At 39.1% G+C, this 18,652-nt stretch overlaps 2 protein-coding genes across 4 annotated transcripts in view; one reads left to right on the top strand and one right to left on the bottom strand.

Moving 5' to 3' along the window:
* The window catches only part of PLPP1 (phospholipid phosphatase 1), a 50,400-nt gene extending 49,059 nt beyond the window's left edge, over positions 1-1,341 (top strand). The window contains exons 5-7 of one of the 2 annotated variants that reach the window (XM_021716390.1): positions 229-405; positions 914-1,094; positions 1,155-1,322. In XM_021716390.1, the coding sequence (XP_021572065.1) occupies positions 229-405; positions 914-1,048 (312 nt within the window). In that variant the 3' untranslated portion in view covers positions 1,049-1,094; positions 1,155-1,322. Of the gene's footprint in view, positions 1-228; positions 406-913 lie in introns of both variants that reach the window. The other variant, XM_008065788.2, reaches the window with a different exon arrangement.
* The window catches only part of SKIV2L2 (Ski2 like RNA helicase 2), a 101,654-nt gene continuing 83,667 nt past the window's right edge, over positions 666-18,652 (bottom strand). Inside the window, exons 24-27 of one of the 2 annotated variants that reach the window (XM_021716388.1) lie at positions 17,229-17,285; positions 15,802-15,964; positions 2,977-3,081; positions 666-1,556 (exon numbers count right to left, since the gene is read on the bottom strand). In XM_021716388.1, coding sequence (XP_021572063.1) covers positions 1,504-1,556; positions 2,977-3,081; positions 15,802-15,964; positions 17,229-17,285 — 378 coding nt within the window. In that variant the 3' untranslated portion in view covers positions 666-1,503. The remainder of the gene's footprint in view (positions 1,557-2,976; positions 3,082-15,801; positions 15,965-17,228; positions 17,286-18,652) is intronic. The other variant, XM_021716389.1, reaches the window with a different exon arrangement.

Raw genomic sequence — 18,652 nt, 5'->3', positions numbered from 1 at the left:
TTGCTTTCAGTATGAAGGGTAGTATAGCTAGGTTTTGAAGAAAAGTTACTGGAACAGTGGTCTGTTGCTGTTTAAAAGGATTAACTTTTAGGCAACAACACAAGAATGCTTGCCTAAAAGTTCTCTTGCAGATAATTTCAAATGCCCACCCTTTAGAGGTGAGGTGACACTTGATATAAACGTTCTCACTGGTGTGTTACGCTCCTTTATTCTTACCTTCTCTGCTAGCTTTACCTTCAAGCCAGGATGAGGGGAGACTGGGCAAGACTCTTACGCCCCACACTGCAGTTTGGTCTCGTTGCTGTATCCATTTATGTGGGACTCTCGCGAGTTTCGGATTACAAACACCACTGGAGTGATGTGCTGACTGGACTCATTCAAGGAGCTCTGGTTGCAATATTAGTTGTAAGTATATGGCTAAACATTTGGATAAATAAGTAGGAAAAAATCCCCAGTGAGACGACTATGCAAAAGCAGAGAATGGTGGGGAAGAATAATTCCTGGTGGGTAAGAATCCCAATGTTATTCAAAATCATTTTAGGATAGACAGCAGGAAAAAAACTGGGTTGTTACTCTTTGCAGAAGTTCTAAAAATCTTGGTATTTTTATTGTAAACGGCTCTGGCTAGGAATACTTTTTTGGGGTATGAACTGAAAAACTAATTTGCACGGAGAAAAACTCTTTTATTAAGTGTTGGCAGAATGAAGCTGTTTGCTGAAGATATAACAAAGCAACTCTCAATTTGGAATAATATCCTTAAAAAAAAATCCCTATTAGCCACAAATTTTTTGTATTCCTAATCTGTACTCCCCAATGTATATCTTTCTGTTTATATTTATTTTAGAAAACTGTTCACTGTGACTTTGTATATGGCTTTTAAAATATTTATACCATTAAATATTTTGTTCTACAGGCTGTATACGTATCAGATTTCTTCAAAGACACAAGTTCTCCTTTTAAAGAAAGAAAAGAGGAGGACTCTCATACAACTCTGCATGAAACAACACCAACAACCGGGAATCACTATCGCAACAATCACCAGCCTTGAAGAGCAGCAAGGGCCCACGTGAAGCCAGCCTGCTTAAAAAAGGAAAGTGATTGATTGCAACCAGAAGGCAAGAGGATCTTTCTTCCCAGTGTTGAGGCCTCTGAAGGACCGCTGCTGCTGCTATGCCTCTTGGCTGCCCACTATCTGTGTGTATATAGTTACATTTAACACAACGGCCATGTCTTAGCTCTAAGTTCATTTAAAAAATTTCAAGCCTTCCACCAAAACAATGCCCTACCTGTACATTTTTATTAAAAAATGTAATGCTGATGTATAAATGTGTATGTAATATGCTTTCTTAGAATGTTTGATTTAAATATAATGCATACTAAAATGTTTGAGGACAACTGTCTTGAGATGGGAGAACCAAATCAACACTTGTAGGCATTTGTCATCAACTGTAATTAGACAGGTAGTGAATAATTCAAAATCCCACATTCCTTTAGCTGACTCTTTCACAAGTAGAGGCTGGCAGCAAACACAATATCTCTCTTGATTTTGGTGATTCCTAGGAGTAAAGAAAATAAGGTTTAAACTTTCAAGACCACAAAACACCTAACTTCTCTCTACTGGGGTTTTAAAGACAGCACACCCATCTTGATTAAGCTGGTATTATAGGGGTGGGGGTGTGGGGGGTGTGCTGAACACCCCTAGAGGAATTCACAGCCACCTCTGAGAGATGGAAAACGAAGAAACCAGAACACTGGTATTTTGATTGCGAAATACTTCATTTGCGGTGTGGGGAGGGGAATGTCTAAAACTATTCAAGAAGACAAAAGAAACAAGCTGATCCAAAACCTTGGATTTCAGTCTGTATCAGAAGACAATGTATTTTCAGTTACGATGTGAAACCCTTTCTGGACTAAGGCAGGACAAACGTGAATTTTATCTGCAACTTGCTTTAAAGGCCTTCATACCTGGAATGAACTCCAAGTGATTCAACAGGCCCGCCTCCATCAACACCACGGAGACAAACTCCAGCTTTTGTGGCCTCCCCCAGAACACTAAGGCGTCAGCAGGACTCACTAGCATCACCTGACTCAGAGAGTAGCAAGGTGGCTGCTATTCCTTGATGCGTTAATTCTTTTTTTTTTAAATAGAGATGGGGGGTCTGCCTATGTTGCCCAGGCCGATCTCAAGCTCCTAGCTTCAAGTTATCCTTCTCTCTCAGGCTCCAAGTGCTAGAATCAGAGGAGTGAAACACTGTACCTGGCCAATGCTTTAACTCACTTTTTTCAAGATTTGGAGGAAATGACAAAACTATTAACACGGGTACAATCCCCCCCCCATTGCTGCTACCTTGATCTAGCCATCCTTTCTTGATCTGTTCTCCCTAGTTGTACCTTGTTATTCTACAGGCTTGCCTTCAATGTAACAGCAAGAATTCCCTTGTCAAATTCTAATTACAGCATACCTCTCCTGTGCGCCAAACCTCCAGTCACTGTAGAGTAAAAAGCTTGGGGCTGGGAGCTGTATGATCATTCCTTCTCCCTCTACTCCTAGTACTCCTCACTGCTCTTTCAGTGTCGATCCATCCCCCAGTTCCCTACTGTCTTTTCTGCTTTGTTTTTTTCTGTATACTTATCACCATCTGATAAATTTAATTGTTGACTTGTTTACTGTCTATCTCCCTGTACTAGAATATAAGATCCACGAAGGCAGGGGTTTTGTTCACTGCTGTATCTCCCTAGTACTTAAAACAATGCTTGGCACATCGTATGTACATAGTAAATATATGCAAATGAATGTATTAAATCTTAACTCTTCCCACATACACTCTAAAATATTATAGAAACACTAGCAGATGGCTCCCCATGGCAATCCAGTGAAGAGCATCTCAAAAATGTTCTCTTAGGTTGTGGTTGAGGGCCCAAGTCTCATAAGATTTTCCTAAATTATTAGAAAAAGCTTATGAATTGGATACTGACCTTCTGCAAATTTATTTTCCAGTTCAGTGTTTCCAATGGCTTTTGCTGCCTGACACATCTGTCGAAGCAATTCTTCCAGGCGCCTCATACAACGAATTATGCTGCCTGGACAGAAAAGAAACAAACCACTTGTAAAATGGAAATAATCAGGAACAGTAGTATTTTTGTTAAGAGGCAAGGCAGGAGAGCACTGGATAACTTCTCGTCCTTTGAGGGGCTTCCTAGTAAATCAGGTAGCAAACCTGACTGGCAGCCTGCTAGGCACTAGGGAGCCTACAAAGATCACAGATTTAATTACTGTTGTATTGACATGTGCTATTAGGGAGTAAACAAAATGCTCTGGGTGCCGAGGAGAGAGCAAAATTTGTGTGAAGACTGGCAGAGAACATACAATCCATGTCTGTAGGAATGAGACACAGTGTCTGTCAGGCAGCGATAAGGGAAGACCTCTGAGACACTGCAGAAAAGCCCGACAGACTGCAGCTATTGAAGGAGCCTGAGTGTGTGGCCTACCGAGGCATACAGACACCATCCATACCATCTTGTAGAAAGACAGATTTTTACAAGCAGGAAAGTAACAGTGTAGGTGCCATCATTCATCCTCCCTGACCTTGCTCTTTCATCAGATCGTTACATGGCATGTCTTCAAGAAACACAAAAGGAGACGAGCCTTTTCTCATGGGACTTGACTGTCTAAGATCCTTTCTCCCTGTGCTACTTGCCTACATTTAAAACTGGGCACATCATTTTAATATCTGAAACACATTAGGAATATCAGTTCTCAATATGCAATCTATAGGAACAATGAACTCTCACGCTTTACCAAGATCTTTATTAACTCTTTGCAACACTGGAACAATTCATTAACATTGAACAATGAGTATATTATGTTGAGGGTTCTTTCTTACTTTTTTTTTTTTTTTGAGTTGGAGTCTCACTCTGTCGCCCTGACTGGAGTGCAGTGGCCGCTTCTGGCCACCACAGCCTCGACCTGTTGGGCTCCGGCGATCCTTCCTCCTCAGCCTTGCAAGTAGCCAGAATTACAGGTGCATGCTACCACGCCCGGCTCATTTTTTGATTTACTGTAGAGATGAGGTCTCACTGCCCAGGCGGGTCTCGAACCCGCGGGCTCAGGCAATCCACTCACCTCAGCCTCCCAAAGGCGCGGGATTACAGGCTGAGCCACCGAGCCCGGCTCTTCTTACCTCTTAATGTCCTCCACATTATGTATGTTTCAGTGTTCCCAAGGGGGAAAAACACCTGAGAGACTGATCTCATAAACAATGGAATTTTAGCTTGGACAAAGGCAAAGTACAAGCTGCTTATGTAACAGCACAGTCTCTCCCAGTGGGGTGATGCCAGTGGCCCAAGGAATATCTCTGGACCAATAAGGACAACATGCCTGGTTTCTAAACACACTTACCGGCCACAGCAATGAGAACACGAGGGTGCAATTTCAGGTAGTAGTTGGTTTATGAGTCTGATCATAAAGGGGAGGAACACTGCCAGCAGATCGGTCCTTCAAAAGACAAATGGGGACACCTCACTTGAAAGGACCATGTCCTACACACCGGTGTTCCCATACATTAGCTGTGGTTCACAGGAGTAAGACAAAGTACCAGGAATTAAAGGGGACTAGATGGATACCCAGCCAGGCTGTAGTCCAGAGTCTGTTGCTAAGTAATTAGCTCTGTGATCTAGGCCTTTATCTCATTCTCTTACTTCTCTTTCTCATTTGCAAGATAAATAGTAATAACATTCTAAGAAAGTTTGCTCTACTCTGGATTTGTCTCACTTGAGATAAAAGATGTACAAATTCTTAGAAAAAGGCCAAACTGTAAAGGAATGTAATATCATAATAGAGCTCTTTAGCCAAGATATTCAAAGTTCATAACTTTTTTGTCCTTCCTCTTCTCCTCCCAAAAAGTCCACATAGTTGTTGTTCCTACTACACAATTCTATAAAGTTATTTGGCTCCTAGCAGAAGAAAGCTCATTAGATGAGAGTCGATAGCAGAAAGAGGTTGCCAGAATAGACACGAATTCTATAAAGTTAAAGCAACAGACACTAGGGTCAAGAGTGATACCCACACCCACATATGGGCACAGAGTACAACAACTCTGAGGGCTTTATTGTATTCTAGGAAAGTATTTTATAAAATGACATTTAAGCATCAAGGAAAGGTGCTATTAGGTCAAATATATTGTGAAAAAAATGTTGACTTTTCTGGACACTTATTTTTATGTGAACTTTTTTTTGTCTGATCCTCACAGTTCAGTATTCCTATTTTACAAAGAGGGAAAAGGGGAAACTCAGAGACATTACATTCATCACTTGAGCAAGGTCAAAGCCAGGATTCACAATGCAAAGCCAGACAGTAAGGCTCTAGAGCCCAAGCATTTAGCCATGTTACATTATAGAACCTCACAAACAAATCATTTATCTAGATTTTATAAATTTTGTATAACAAATATATACTTCTAAAAATTTCAATATATAGTTAAAATCATTTTATACATTTACCAAATAAGTAAATATTGTACGCATTTTTGGCCTTACTCTAAAATTCCTCACTGGCAGGTAATGCCAAAGAATTTACATTAATGGGATGCAAGAAGTAGAGAGTAGAAAGAAATGACAAATAGATTCCAGTCAGATGAAGAATCTGTTTTCTAAATTTGGTTAACAGACAGTCACGAGTGACTGGCTAGGTAATTTCAATGAAACAGGTACCAGATTACTGTAGATTAAGAATATGGGAAACAAGAAACTAAAGGTTGTCTGTTCTTTACTCTTTCCGAGAGCCTGGCTGTAAAAGGATGGGGGATTGAGGATGACAACATTATAACTGTTACTAAAGAAATGACAGCAGCTGCTGACATTTCCTGAATGCTACGTGACACGCACTGTGCTAAAGGCTCTACACGCACTGTGCTAAAGGCTCTACACGCATTACATATTATCTTACGATGTGGTAGGAGTGTTTATCCTCTCCTCAATAAACGGAGGCTGAGTCAAGTAAAACCTGTCCGGGTCATCATTTAGTGGGTGGGTAGGACTTAAGCCAAGGATTTGTGCCCTTCTTGGCTTGACATCCCCTGGGTGGGATGCGATTTCAGCTCTTGTTTGCTCTTTCCATGAGAAAGGATGTGATTCCAGATTGAGGAGAGTGGCAGAAAGTGTGGAGGAAGGCCCTGGGATTCAGAGCAACAGGAGGGATGGTCTCCCTCTGAGGAGGAAAGAATAAGGCCATTTGCATGTGAGCTTCTGGGTAAGAAAAGGCCTAATGGCTTCTCCCTTCCTTCTGAAGCAGGATGATAAGCTAGAAAGCTGGGTTGCAGTTGAGGTAGATACGCAGGGAGAGCAGTGAGGATCTAGACTTGCCTGTAAAGAAGTAGCGGAAGCCCAGAGAGAAATCTTGCACAGAAGACAGTGAAGATGACAGTCTCTGGAGGTAGACAGACCTGGAATTGCATTTCAGCTGTGCCAGCTACTACCTGAGGGGCTGTCTTCACCAAATAGTACCAATAGGTTGTGAGAAAGACTAAATGAGGTAATACGAAGTGCCTGACACACAGTTGGTCAGTCATTATTTTTTACTACTACTACTACTGCTCCTGCTACTACCAGTAGTAGTACTAGGAAGATTTGATATAATTCTGAGGTTCGAGACTATGGCTCTTGGTGGCACCAATCCAGACAATTTAATTTTTCTCCCAGAGAACACCTCTACAAAAATACAGGAATAGAGAAAGTGAGTTATTAGACTGATCTGGGCCTGTGATATAGAAGGCAAAAGCAAGAACAAGAATCACAGTTGCTTCCTAAATATCTCGATGGTTAGAAAAGGGGAACTCTCTGAGAGGCTCAGAGGAAAGGTTATCTCTAAGCAGAGTGGCTGTGTCCTCTCCACAACAGGCCTTCAAGAGAATGAGGAAGTGGCTATGTGATATCCACCTAGAGTTTACTTCCTGTTATTGAAGTAACTCACTCTGACCTGAATAAACCATTTCAAGATTTAAACATCAACAGAACAGATGAAAAATAAAGAAGTCTGCTGCTGCTTTCACTAGCAACCTTTAACAGAGAAAACAGTGATTTCAGATACTGTTTCCAAATAGGAGAAGACTGTGCCACTGGCCACTCCAACATTCCTATTACCATTTTACAGATGAGAAATAGAAGAGGTGGTTAGTGCTTTTCAAGTTCAGGTTAATAGTTTTTAGATGTAGGATTAGAAACCAAATCGCATAAGCCCCCACTTGGAATGGTATTAATTACCCTTTACTGAGTAATAGCTTCCCTTTCAATCTTGGGGCTAAGAGTTCATGGAGGAAGAAGAATCCTGGACCTTTACAAGATGGAACCTTGTAAAAGATGAGGTTAGATTTTTTTTTTTCTTTTTTCTGTGAACTTGGCTGGAGAAATTAACAGTAGAATGAACAGACAAGGAATAACGAAGAAGAATGCTCAGCTAATGGCCTGGTGAGAAAAAAAAAACTGAAGACCACAGTGGCATCTGAAGGACAGTTACCCAGAGTGAGACAGGGAGGATAAAAATGCTAAAAGCAGCTTGGGGTTGTAACATAGGAAGGGAAAAGACTGAAAGCAAAACCATGAGGCAAACACAACAAACCACCTTCACATTTAAATAAAGGGGACAAAGAGGGCTATAGCCTATTTCCTGGGAACAGGAGGCAGCCAGCTTTTGCGGAGTCAGAAGGCAGCAACCCCTGGCTCCACTGGCAAATTCATGGCTTAAATGGATAGCCCCTAGGGAACAAGGTCTCAGCTCCTACTCACTCCTTTCACTGAGCTCCCGTGCTCAGAGAAGCCAGCGCATCTCTGCTCCTCTAACTGCTCATAAACACTCTAATAACATATAACATTCATTCAGATACCAGCAGGAAGCTCTCATAAGCCTGGTCCAGCCCTGATGATATGGTTCTGGATGGTCAATGTGAGATTTTTTGGTATTATGATAATCACTTGTGGACCCTCGGTGATATCTTTAAAGGCAGTAAGTTCAAACTTCGATTATTAGCACATCACCCAAGTTTTTGCTGTATCACTTTTAAATGAGAGCCACACTCACTTTAAACAAAAAATAGGCCATAGTTATAAAATATCACACACAAAAAGCTATTCTAGCTAGATCCTACTGCCAACAAAAAACTGATCATCCAGATATATTACAGGGACCTCTAACTCAACACTTCTAAAAAGTGAACTAATTATCTTTCCTTCCAAATTTCCATTAACTAATCTATGAAAAGTTCATGCCTTTAAGAGTAAACTTGAAGCCAGCTCGGTGGCTCAGCCTGTAATCCCACGCTTTGAGAGGCTGAGGTGAGTGGATTGCCTGAGCCCGCGGGTTTGAGACCCATCTGGGCAACTTGGCGAGACCTCATCTCTACAATAAATAAAAGAAATCAGCCAGGCGTGGTAGCACATGCCTGTAATTCTGGCTACTCAGAAGGCTGAGGCAGCAGGATCGCCGGAGCCCAGCAGGTCGAGGCTGTGGTGGCCGGGAATGGCCACTGCACTCCAGTCTGGGCGACAGAGTGAGACTCCAACTCAAACAACAACAAAAAAAGAGTAAACTTGAGGCAAAAATTAAAAAAATTCAGTTTACTAATTTACAAAATAGAGACAATAATCTCAACTTCCTGGGGTTCTTGTGAGAAATGAATGAAATAATGTATGTAAAGTGCTAACAAATTTTCACAATACAATAGGAACTTAATAAATGTTGGCTATATTTGTCATTTCTGCTCTCAGTTGTTAGGAATGCAGCCTCCAATACTGTCTTGCAGGAAATCCAGTTGCAGAAATTTCTGGGCATCTAGAGAAGGGGGTACGGGCTGGGACAGAGGAGAGAATTAACATCGTGTCACCTATGCAACCAGATACTAAATGTATATGCCAAAAAATCTACTGGAAGGGAATCAAATTCGGTAGTGGCTTAAAATGTAAATATATGGCACTTAAAAAAAAAAGGAACACAGCAGATCCTCACGGGTCATTTAGGACGGAAATGAAATCCTTTACAAAGTTTTCTGCTATGTAGGACACATCAAAGAGACAGGCCTTCTCCCACAACATTGTTTTCACTGATCTCAAATGTGTACCAGGAAACACAATCTGATAATGTCTTAGTATTTCTACAACTTTGAGTAACTCATGTTAATAATCAGAATCTGCAAAAGTTATCAGACACCAAACCATACGGAGTAAATTTCTAAGATGAAGAATAAACCAAGGCAAGTGAATGTACATCCAGGTCAGAGAGCATTGTCATGTCACATTTTGTAAACACTTCTATTTCTGGAAAATTTAGTTCTGACCGTTTCAGATAACAAGAGAACAAACAAGAAAATGAGGCCAGTAGGTACAGGGTTGTACACACAATGGCTCTGGTTGTTGCCCACAGAGAATCACAACAAATCACTCTGTGTGTGCGCAAACACTAACTGTCCACAGCTGCCTGCAGCATAGAAGCTGCTCCTTCTCGGGATTAATGAAGACTACTGTTAAGCAATGAATTATCTAGCATCTTTCCTACCTACTACAGTTCTCTGTCCTCCAAGGGCTCTCATTATGCTCAGCTTTGAAAATCTTTCTACCTCATGAATTAGGACCAGCTTGACTAGGTGCTGGACAGAAGTTTCAAAGCCATGACCCTTCCCTGGCTATCTGAAGCTGACCAAAACCAAAAACAAACACACTAACCTACAGTTTGTTACAAATCTTTTCTTCTGGTTTTGCCAGTGTAGAAAGAGAAACTGAATTATTTCTTGTCACTGGCCCTTTAAAATTTTTTCAAATAGTGGTAAAATATACAAAACATGAAATTCATCAGTTTAGCTATGTTAAAGTGTACAATTTGGTGTCACTGCTCTTTTTTATATTCAGGTTTACATTACCATTCTGGAAGAACTCATATTGAGATATAACTCACAGAGCATAAAATTAAACTAAAATAAGTGCACAATTCAGTGGTTTTTAGTATATTCAAAGTTGTGTAACCATCATCACTATCTTTAGAATATTTTTACCTCCCCAAAAGAAACCTCGTTCCCATTAGGCAGTCATATTCAATTCTCCTCTTCCTCCAGTCCACATAACCACTGATCTGCTTTCTGTGTCTATGGATTTGCCTATTCTGGACTTTCATGGAAATGATATTATATAACATGTAGCCTTTGTGTCTGCCTTCTTTCACTTGACTTAATGTACTCAAGGTTCGTCCATATTACGTCAAGAACCAGTACCTCTTTTCTTTTTTATGGGATACACCATAATTTATTCACCTGTTGAAGGAAATATGGGACAACATGCTTTCAAGTGTATTTTAATAAACATCAGGCTTACCTGGTTCATGAACAAAATAGCATCATTCTCACTAAGGATAGAAAGCAGCAGTTTCCCCTGAACAGTACTTCAGCCTTCAGATTTCTGGTATTCCCTAAAGCAGTTTCCCACAGTTGGTGCTCTGACTTTAACTTAATACTTCTATCTAGTTTGGCTGGAGGTGAGGATCACATGTATATCCTGCAACTTATACTTACCACTAATCCTCAGCTTAGGCTGAACTCCCACATTGCCTGATTCCCACTAGGGTCTCAGAATTACTCATCAATGAATAAGTACCAGATACTAAAATCATGCCATAATTTAAACATGGAAACACATTAATAAAATATTACTCCATTATTATTAGCAACAGTAAAACAAATCCACTGGATAATCCCTCATGACACTGATGGCTTCTGTCCTAGGAAAGGTTAAACTGCCATTTGAAAGGCATGTGAGAGAACATGTGGTGGCGACAGGATTTGGGAATGCACTTCACAGTATTTGCTTTAAAAACCTATGGCTGGCACAAGTGTAGTAAATAGTTTTAAGGGATAATTTATCATAGAAGCTTTCCTAATGATACTTGCTCAGTGGAAAGCAGCTGCTTTGTTCTTCTTTCATAGTTTTAAGAGTACCACATTGTTTATGCAGAGTCAGGAATAAATAGTAACAGCCTCTGTTTCTGTCACATCAGATCTATGACATGGATTAGTGGATTGAAACCCTGGGCATCAGCTCATTTTGTTTAAACTGCCATTTAAATTTAGCTTGATGAAAATAAAAGACAATGACATTCTATCATTTTTTTTCAGGATGACAACAGAAAAAATATTTATATAAAGTCTTCAAAATTCTTCAACAGAATCACAATATAAACTCTTCTTTTGCACCAGATAAGCCCAAAACTCAAGGTTTTATATCATTACAGTGTTAACTAGCCTCATTTAATGTTTGAAGAATTAAAACTACTTCTGAGGCTCATGATATGAAATAATCAGACACTCATTTTTACATATAAAAAATTAAGAATCCTGCCAGGCTCGGTGGCTCAGCCTGTAATCCCGTGCTTTGGGAGGCTGAGGTGAGTGGCTTGTCTGAGCCCGCGGATTAAAGACCTGCCTGGGCAACTTGGTGAGACCTCATCTCTAATTAAAAAAAAAAAAAAAAAAAATCAGCCAGGCGTGGTAGCACATGCCTGTAATTCCAGCTACTCGGAAGGTTGAGGCGGAAGGATCGCTGGAGCCCAGCAGGTCGAGGCTGCAGTGGCCAGAAGCAGCCACTGCACTCCAGTGTGGGCGATACAGTGAGACTCCAACTCAAAAAAAAAAAAAATTAAACCGGGCTCGGTGGCTCAGCCTGTAATCCCGCGCCTTTGGGAGGCTGAGGTGAGTGGATTGCCTGAGCCCGCGGGTTCGAGACCTGCCTGGGCAGCAAGACCTCATCTCTACAATAAATCAAAAAAACAGCCGGGCGTAGTAGCACATGCCTGTAATTCCGGCTACTCAGAAGGCTGAGGTGGAAGGATCGCCAGAGCCCAGCAGGTCGAGGCTGCGGTGGCCGGGAGCAGCCACTGCACTCCAGTCTGGGTGACACAGTGAGACTCCAACTCAAAAAAAAAAAAAATTAAGCCGGGCTCGGTGGCTCAGCCTGTAATCCCGCGCCATTGGGAGGCTGAGTGGATTGCCTGAGCCCACGGGTTCGAGACCTGCCTGGGCAGCAAGACCTCATCTCTACAATAAATCAAAAAATCAGCCGGGCGTACATGCCTGTAATTAGCACATGCCTGTAATTCCGGCTACTTGGAAGGCTGAGGCAGAAGGATCGCCGGAGCCCAGCATGCCGAGGCTGCGGTGGCCAGGAGCGGCCACTGCACTCCAGTCTGGGCGACTGAGTGAGACTCTAACTCCAAAAAAAAAAAAAAAAATTAAGAATCCTATTAAGAAAAAATATGGTCTGAGCACAGCACATTAGAAAGTTCCAAAGCAATTTACTTTCTGCCTGTAGAAATACAGACGACTGTACTTTGGGCTACAGCCTTGATAACAGTATTTTTCCAATCATATAAAGCATACAATAACAAGATGAGAAGAGAACGGTTATTACTGAAATGGCAGAATGAAATAAAATGGTAAAAATAAAAAAAAAAAGAGAAAGATAGTATGCTGGGAAAACTACCCTAAGTAAATCAAAGTTCTCAGTCTTTTTTGCTACTTATACCAAAGAATAGTTGAAGAGTTAATATATAGTCTATACCAATTTTATAAAGAAAAGATCTAAGTGATCTAATGACACCAGACCAGAAAAACATGAAAATTGTGCTCTTAGACCTAACTTAAAGTTATTGTTTAGAAAATAAATTTCTCAGATTTTCAAACTCAGATTTCAAGCAAAGTCTGACGTAGAAATAGTCCCCAAGGAAATGAAAGGGGACAGAATAAACTTCAGGAATGCTAGTATGCTGTGGAAAATGTCAACTCATAGGTGGCATCTGGGAAGAACTACAAACTGTCTTCGGTTTAGCAGCTTAGAACTGTATCTTCCATACTGTGATAGCTTTTCCACTTAAGCAGAAAAATACTCCACAAAGTCAATTTTATGGGACTGACTTGCCAGTTTTTTTCTGTTTTTAGATTTACTCATTTAACAAGCTAGGTCTACGGCCCTTTGCTTCTTCCTTTCTTCCCTTCCCTCCCTCTGATCCCTTCCTTCCCCCTCCCATTCCTTTCCTTTCCTCTCTCTCTTTCTCTACTTCTTGAGTGGGAATCTCACTCTGTCACCCAGGCTGGAGTGTAGTGGCACTATCATGGTTCACTGCAGCCTCAACTTCCTGGGCTCAGATGATGCCTGAACCTCCTGAGTAGCTGGGACTACAGGCATGTGCCACCATGCTTGGCTAATTTTTTTTTTTTGGTAGAGACAAGGTCTTCCTATGTTGCCCAGACTGGTCTTGAACTACTGGGCTCAAGTGATCCTCTTGCCTCAGTCTCCAAAGTGCTGGGACTAACTACAGGTGTGTAAAAAAAAACAAACAAAACAAAACTAAAAATGCGACTCCCTGTTATGTACCACTATTGTTTAATGTCATTGTGTTTTGATTTCTCAGGGAAACAGATATTACATAAATGAGTACTATATTAACAAGTAATAGAATTATTTAGGCACAGAACAGTTATTAGCTTTATCCTTATGTGCCCGAAAGATGTCAGACTGAAGAGAGATAGTACTGTATTTGACTGCTTTGTGCCTCTGAAACACACAGCTATCCTGAGTTCCTGTATGTTAAACAATGTTCACAAGTGAGGTGAGTATGTGTGTCATGCTTCCCTCTCTTAAAGACTCGGGCTGCTACCCATCATAAACTATTTGAGATCGTCTGACCATTCCTCCAGGTGTGAATTTTCTGTGTATGGAGATGGTATAGGCTAGTGTAAAGTATAAGAAATCTCCAGGTGATCCAAAATTTAAGGATAAGATGTTATTGCCCTTAAAAGAAGTTATCAACTACCGTATGTAGTCACACAGACTAGGGGTAGGTACATCATGGTGCCATCCCATCATATCAGCCAAATTATTTACCACAGACTCCTTGGGCAAAGTAGAGATAATATCATCTACCCTAAACTGCTATTTTGGTCATTAGATGTAAATTATATAAACCTCTTAGCACAGTGTCCATAACAGTAGTTACTTAATGAACAATGGCCTTCCTAGTAGCAGCATTCAATATTCAGTGTTCAAAGAATGATATGGGACAATTTCACTAAATGATCATTTAGTGGAGGTTTAGAAATTAAAAAGTATGCACACAAGGGGAAAAATAAAGGAAGAAATAAGGAAGTAAAAACTTTAGGGAAAGAACTAAGACAGCACATCATAATTTTAAAATAACATACTAAAAACTTTACCATTAAAAACCTTAAAGCCCAAAGCCAGGCACAGTGGCTCATGTCTATAATCCCAGCATTTTGGGAGGTGGAGGCAAGAGGATTTGCCTGAGCCCATGGGTTCAAGACCAGCCTGGGCAACATGGTGAGACCTTGTTTCTACAAAAAATTAAAAAAATCAGCTGAGCACGGTGGTGCACACCTGTAGTTTCAGTTACTTGGAAGGCTGAAGCAGAAGGATTGCCTGATCCCGGCAGATTGAAGTTGCAGTGGCGGTGGGCATGCCACTGCACTCCAGCCTGGGTGACAGAGTGAGACTCCAACTCAAAAAACAAAACAAAACAAAAAACCATCAAGTTCAATGCAGTAAAGGTCCTCAGGTTAAAATTTTAATATTCTGTTGCACAGAAGTTTAATCTAGCATCATAAAAGTAACTAATTTTGTAAAATCAGTAGTCTATTACTTGTTTAATAATATCAGTTGCAAAGCATACAATATTGGGTGTGTTAAAATGTAATTTTTTTCCCAAACTAAACCTATAAGCAAGAGTAACAGTTTTTAAAATATTCTAATAATCTCTATTAAGGGTAACTCATTTATTTTCATTTTTAAAACAGTTCACTGTAAATATCTAATTTAGTAAAAATAATTTATCTTATAAACATCTATATAAGCCAACCTTTTCCCAATGAATACAGCATTTATAAATATGGTTTTAACTACTCTGGTTATTTTTTGCTTTCTATAATTCACTTATAATTACTCTTTATATATTTTCCTTGCCTTTATTTTTTCATTTAAAATTTCTCTTCAGTTGAGTAACAGCTATTCTTCGGTCTCTTAAAATTCTGCTCATTAAATTTAATCTGATTGCTGCAATGATAGTCTGACTGAAGTCAAGTTTATTATTAGATATGCAATGATTGATCCTTTTCAGTATGACTACTTTTGGTGTAACTATATAGCAAACAATTAAATTCTTACCAAGAGAAGAAAAGAAAAAAAAATACCTACACAAATATGACTTACTAGCCGGGCTCGGTGGCTCAGCCTGTAATCCCGCACCCTTTGGGAGGCTGAGGTGAGTGGACTGCCTGAGCCCGCGGGTTCGAGACCCGCCTGGGCAGCGAGACCTCATCTCTACAATAAATCAAAAAATCAGCTGGGCGTGGTAGCGCATGCCTGTAATTCTAGCCACTTGGAAGGCTGAGGCGGAAGGATCACCAGAGCCCAGTAGGTCGGGGCTGCGGTGGCCGGGAGCGGCCACTGCACTCCAGTCTGGGTGACAGAGTGAGACTCCAACTCAAAAAAAAAAAATGACTTACTAAGATCATCTGTTTGTTTACGGTCGCAGAGACTATGGCACAGTTTCTGAAGTAATTTATAATGAGCAGATTATGTTTATCAATAATAGAAAGAATAATAGAAAGAATTTGTGGAGAATATTTTTGACCCACATAGGCAGAGGATTCCGTTTAATTACCAAATATAAAAATACATATTATTTGTATTTAGCTAAAGCAATTCCACCCTAAGTGTATCTGTGATATTGGAATGCATGTATACAAAATTTAATCATACCTTCAAAGACATCTGTCATTTTGCAGATATGGGCAAATGTAGCTCCAGTTGCCCAGGTATATACTACATCCATTAAGTGAGGCTTGAATGAGCTTAGATATGTTTCTTCATCAATTTCCAATTTGGCTTCTGCTGAAACTTTTGCAATTCTTTTAGCACATTCCTTCAAAGATAAAAGACAGACTTAATTCCTTACTTATGATCTCCCACACCGCTTTTTTCTTTAGGTTTCTAAAGTCATAAGGCCCTTTTCCTTCCTTGGTATTATGTTTGCAATGTGGAAATTCTGCTTTTAAGTAGGCACAATGCCTGTTCCGTTGCTAAATGAACAAATGGCTGGCTTTTCCATTATGAAGTGGTTAACTAAGAAAAATACATCAAGAGCATGATTTTTAGTCAGTGATGACTTTTCTACAAAAAAACAGAGCTCTTCATTAAAATTACTCAAGAGCAGCATTTAACAAATCTCTAATTGTTTTATCAACAAAACAAAGACAATAATGAAACAAATTCAGAGAAATAGAAATTCTATGGCAAAATACTTTCTTCTCCAACAATGCTTAAAAATATATAAATCTTAATATTTTCTTTTATCTATAACAAGAAACTTAAATTCATTCTTTTGTACTTGGTAATGCAAAAGGTCAAAAATTCCTAGGCTTATAAAGATGCCGGTTCTGGAATTTTAAATTTCTTAGTAAGTCTAAGGGATGTTAAATGTTGCAGTGTAGGGGCCGTTTTATGATACATTTTTTGGTTTCTCTCTTCAAATTCATTGGCTCATCTTTCCCTATCTGTCTAATGTTGAAAAAGATAGATAAAATCCATTCATCCTAAGAAAACAACAACAGACAAATTTATTACTATAAACTACTGTGGTTTTCAGAACTCAGAGATAAACAATTATTTATGATACAACAGATTCAAAATTTTGTTGTAGGCAGCAGACATCAGATACTCTCACTGCTGTCCTGCCCATTGTATCCCTTACACAACTTATCTTTCCTTCAATAAATCTACCTTTCTTAATTCATAACTGAAAAAAATTGTTATAAACTAGAATGGAGAAATGTGCAAAAAATTAAATTAAATCTGAGTCTATCAAGATGCCATTCTTAATCCTGGGGAACAAAATAAAACAAGCCCTGACTGTCAGCACAGCCTATTCCTATTATGCAGTTTTCAACCTGCATTCACAGTCAAGCTAAGCAATTCGTTATAATGACAGGGGAGAATGTTCAATTTCTAAAATAAAACTCACAAAAGATGTTATCAGAATAACATTAAATTACATGTCTGACATCAAGTAACATATTTAATCCCTACAGAAGTTGTCTCTGTGGAATATCAACTACTATAATTAGATTGTAAAAATGTTTATTTTACAATCTTCTAATAATAAAACATGTAGTTCAGAAAAATCTTACCTGCATTTGACGAAGGGGTCCTGCTAATTGTTCTGTTAATTTGGGCATCTCACTAGACTATAAAAGAAAAAAAAATTAGACATAAAAGCCAAGAACCTAACATTGAGAGTTTCTAATCAACTGAGTTTCCATAAGCAAAATCACTACTCCTCTCATCCTAAATTATAATATTCTCTTATTACATTTCAGAGGAAAATATTACACTGCTAAATTTGCAAAGAGTGCTAACTAGCTATTTTCTGTGACTATAAATGGAACTGAAGGAGAACAAATATTGTAAACACATATGGTAGCTTAGTTATGTCAACATTAAACAGTTTTATCATAGTTTAATTTTAGCTTCTAGGCAAGTTTCAATCTGTAGAAACTGAAAATTTGGGATAAAAAACATTAAAAATAATGCCACCAAATTTTAATTTGCCCAGATGTTTCTAGCTTTTTAATCAAGTATAAGACAGTTATAAGTTTAATATGAGTTTTAGTATTCTTAATGTTGCTTTCCCAGTGGTGAAAAGTTTGTCAATTTCTCAATTAGATAATGGAGTTTCAGTTCTATCACTAACTAGTCAAATGAACTTGGACGAGTCACTTAAATTCTGTATATGGGTTTCGTACCCTTTCAAAGAGAAATAAAATAAAATAAAATCAGATCCTTGAAACTGATAGGATTGTGATAAGAATAAGACATTATTTGTGAAAACATTTTGACAAGGTAGAGTTACTATATAAAAATAAAATTACTAGAAGAACAGTATGCTTGTATATATAGGACAGGATTAAAAGTAATTATAGGTACATTTTTAAAAAAGCAATTATAAGTTAGTTATAATACATCTGCCTTTATTTTAAGCATCAGTAGTTATATAGGACTTGGTTTTTATCTGAATCATGCATACATGTATGTAATAAATCATGAATCAGATTTTCTTTTCCTGCTAAAACCAAAAAATATTGACAACGAAAAAGCAAAATGGCCAGAAGGACCCCAACATCTCAGTTTAACAGAGTAAAGAATGCAAGATTGCTAAATGTCTTTGATATTATGTCTATTCACGGTCAACAGTTACTGATCACCTTCCCCTCTGCTGGTCACTGTATGTAGAAAGCAATGGTCCTGATATAAGGAAGCTAATTGTGATTTTACCAATGTTCTTCCACCAGATGTATGAACAGTTTATTTCCTATCTTTCTTGTAGGTCTAGAACCCGAGAGCTCAGACAATCCTCTCACTGTGGCCTACCAAAGTGCTGGGATTATAGGTGCGAGCCACCGCAGCCAGCCTCTTATAGGTCTCAATATAAATTTTACTTTATTAGTGAGACCTTTTCTAATCATCTTATTTAAAAGTAACACCATCCCCTCCAGTGATCTCTTTTCAAGTCTTCTGATGACTTTTCTTAAAAGCCTTCATTGCCACTTGACAC

Source organism: Carlito syrichta, unplaced genomic scaffold (assembly GCF_000164805.1).
Source record: "Carlito syrichta isolate Samal-C Ts95f unplaced genomic scaffold, Tarsius_syrichta-2.0.1 Scaffold308804, whole genome shotgun sequence".
Classification (NCBI taxonomy): Eukaryota; Metazoa; Chordata; class Mammalia; order Primates; family Tarsiidae; genus Carlito; species Carlito syrichta.
This window is presented reverse-complemented; position numbering and strand designations above follow the sequence as displayed.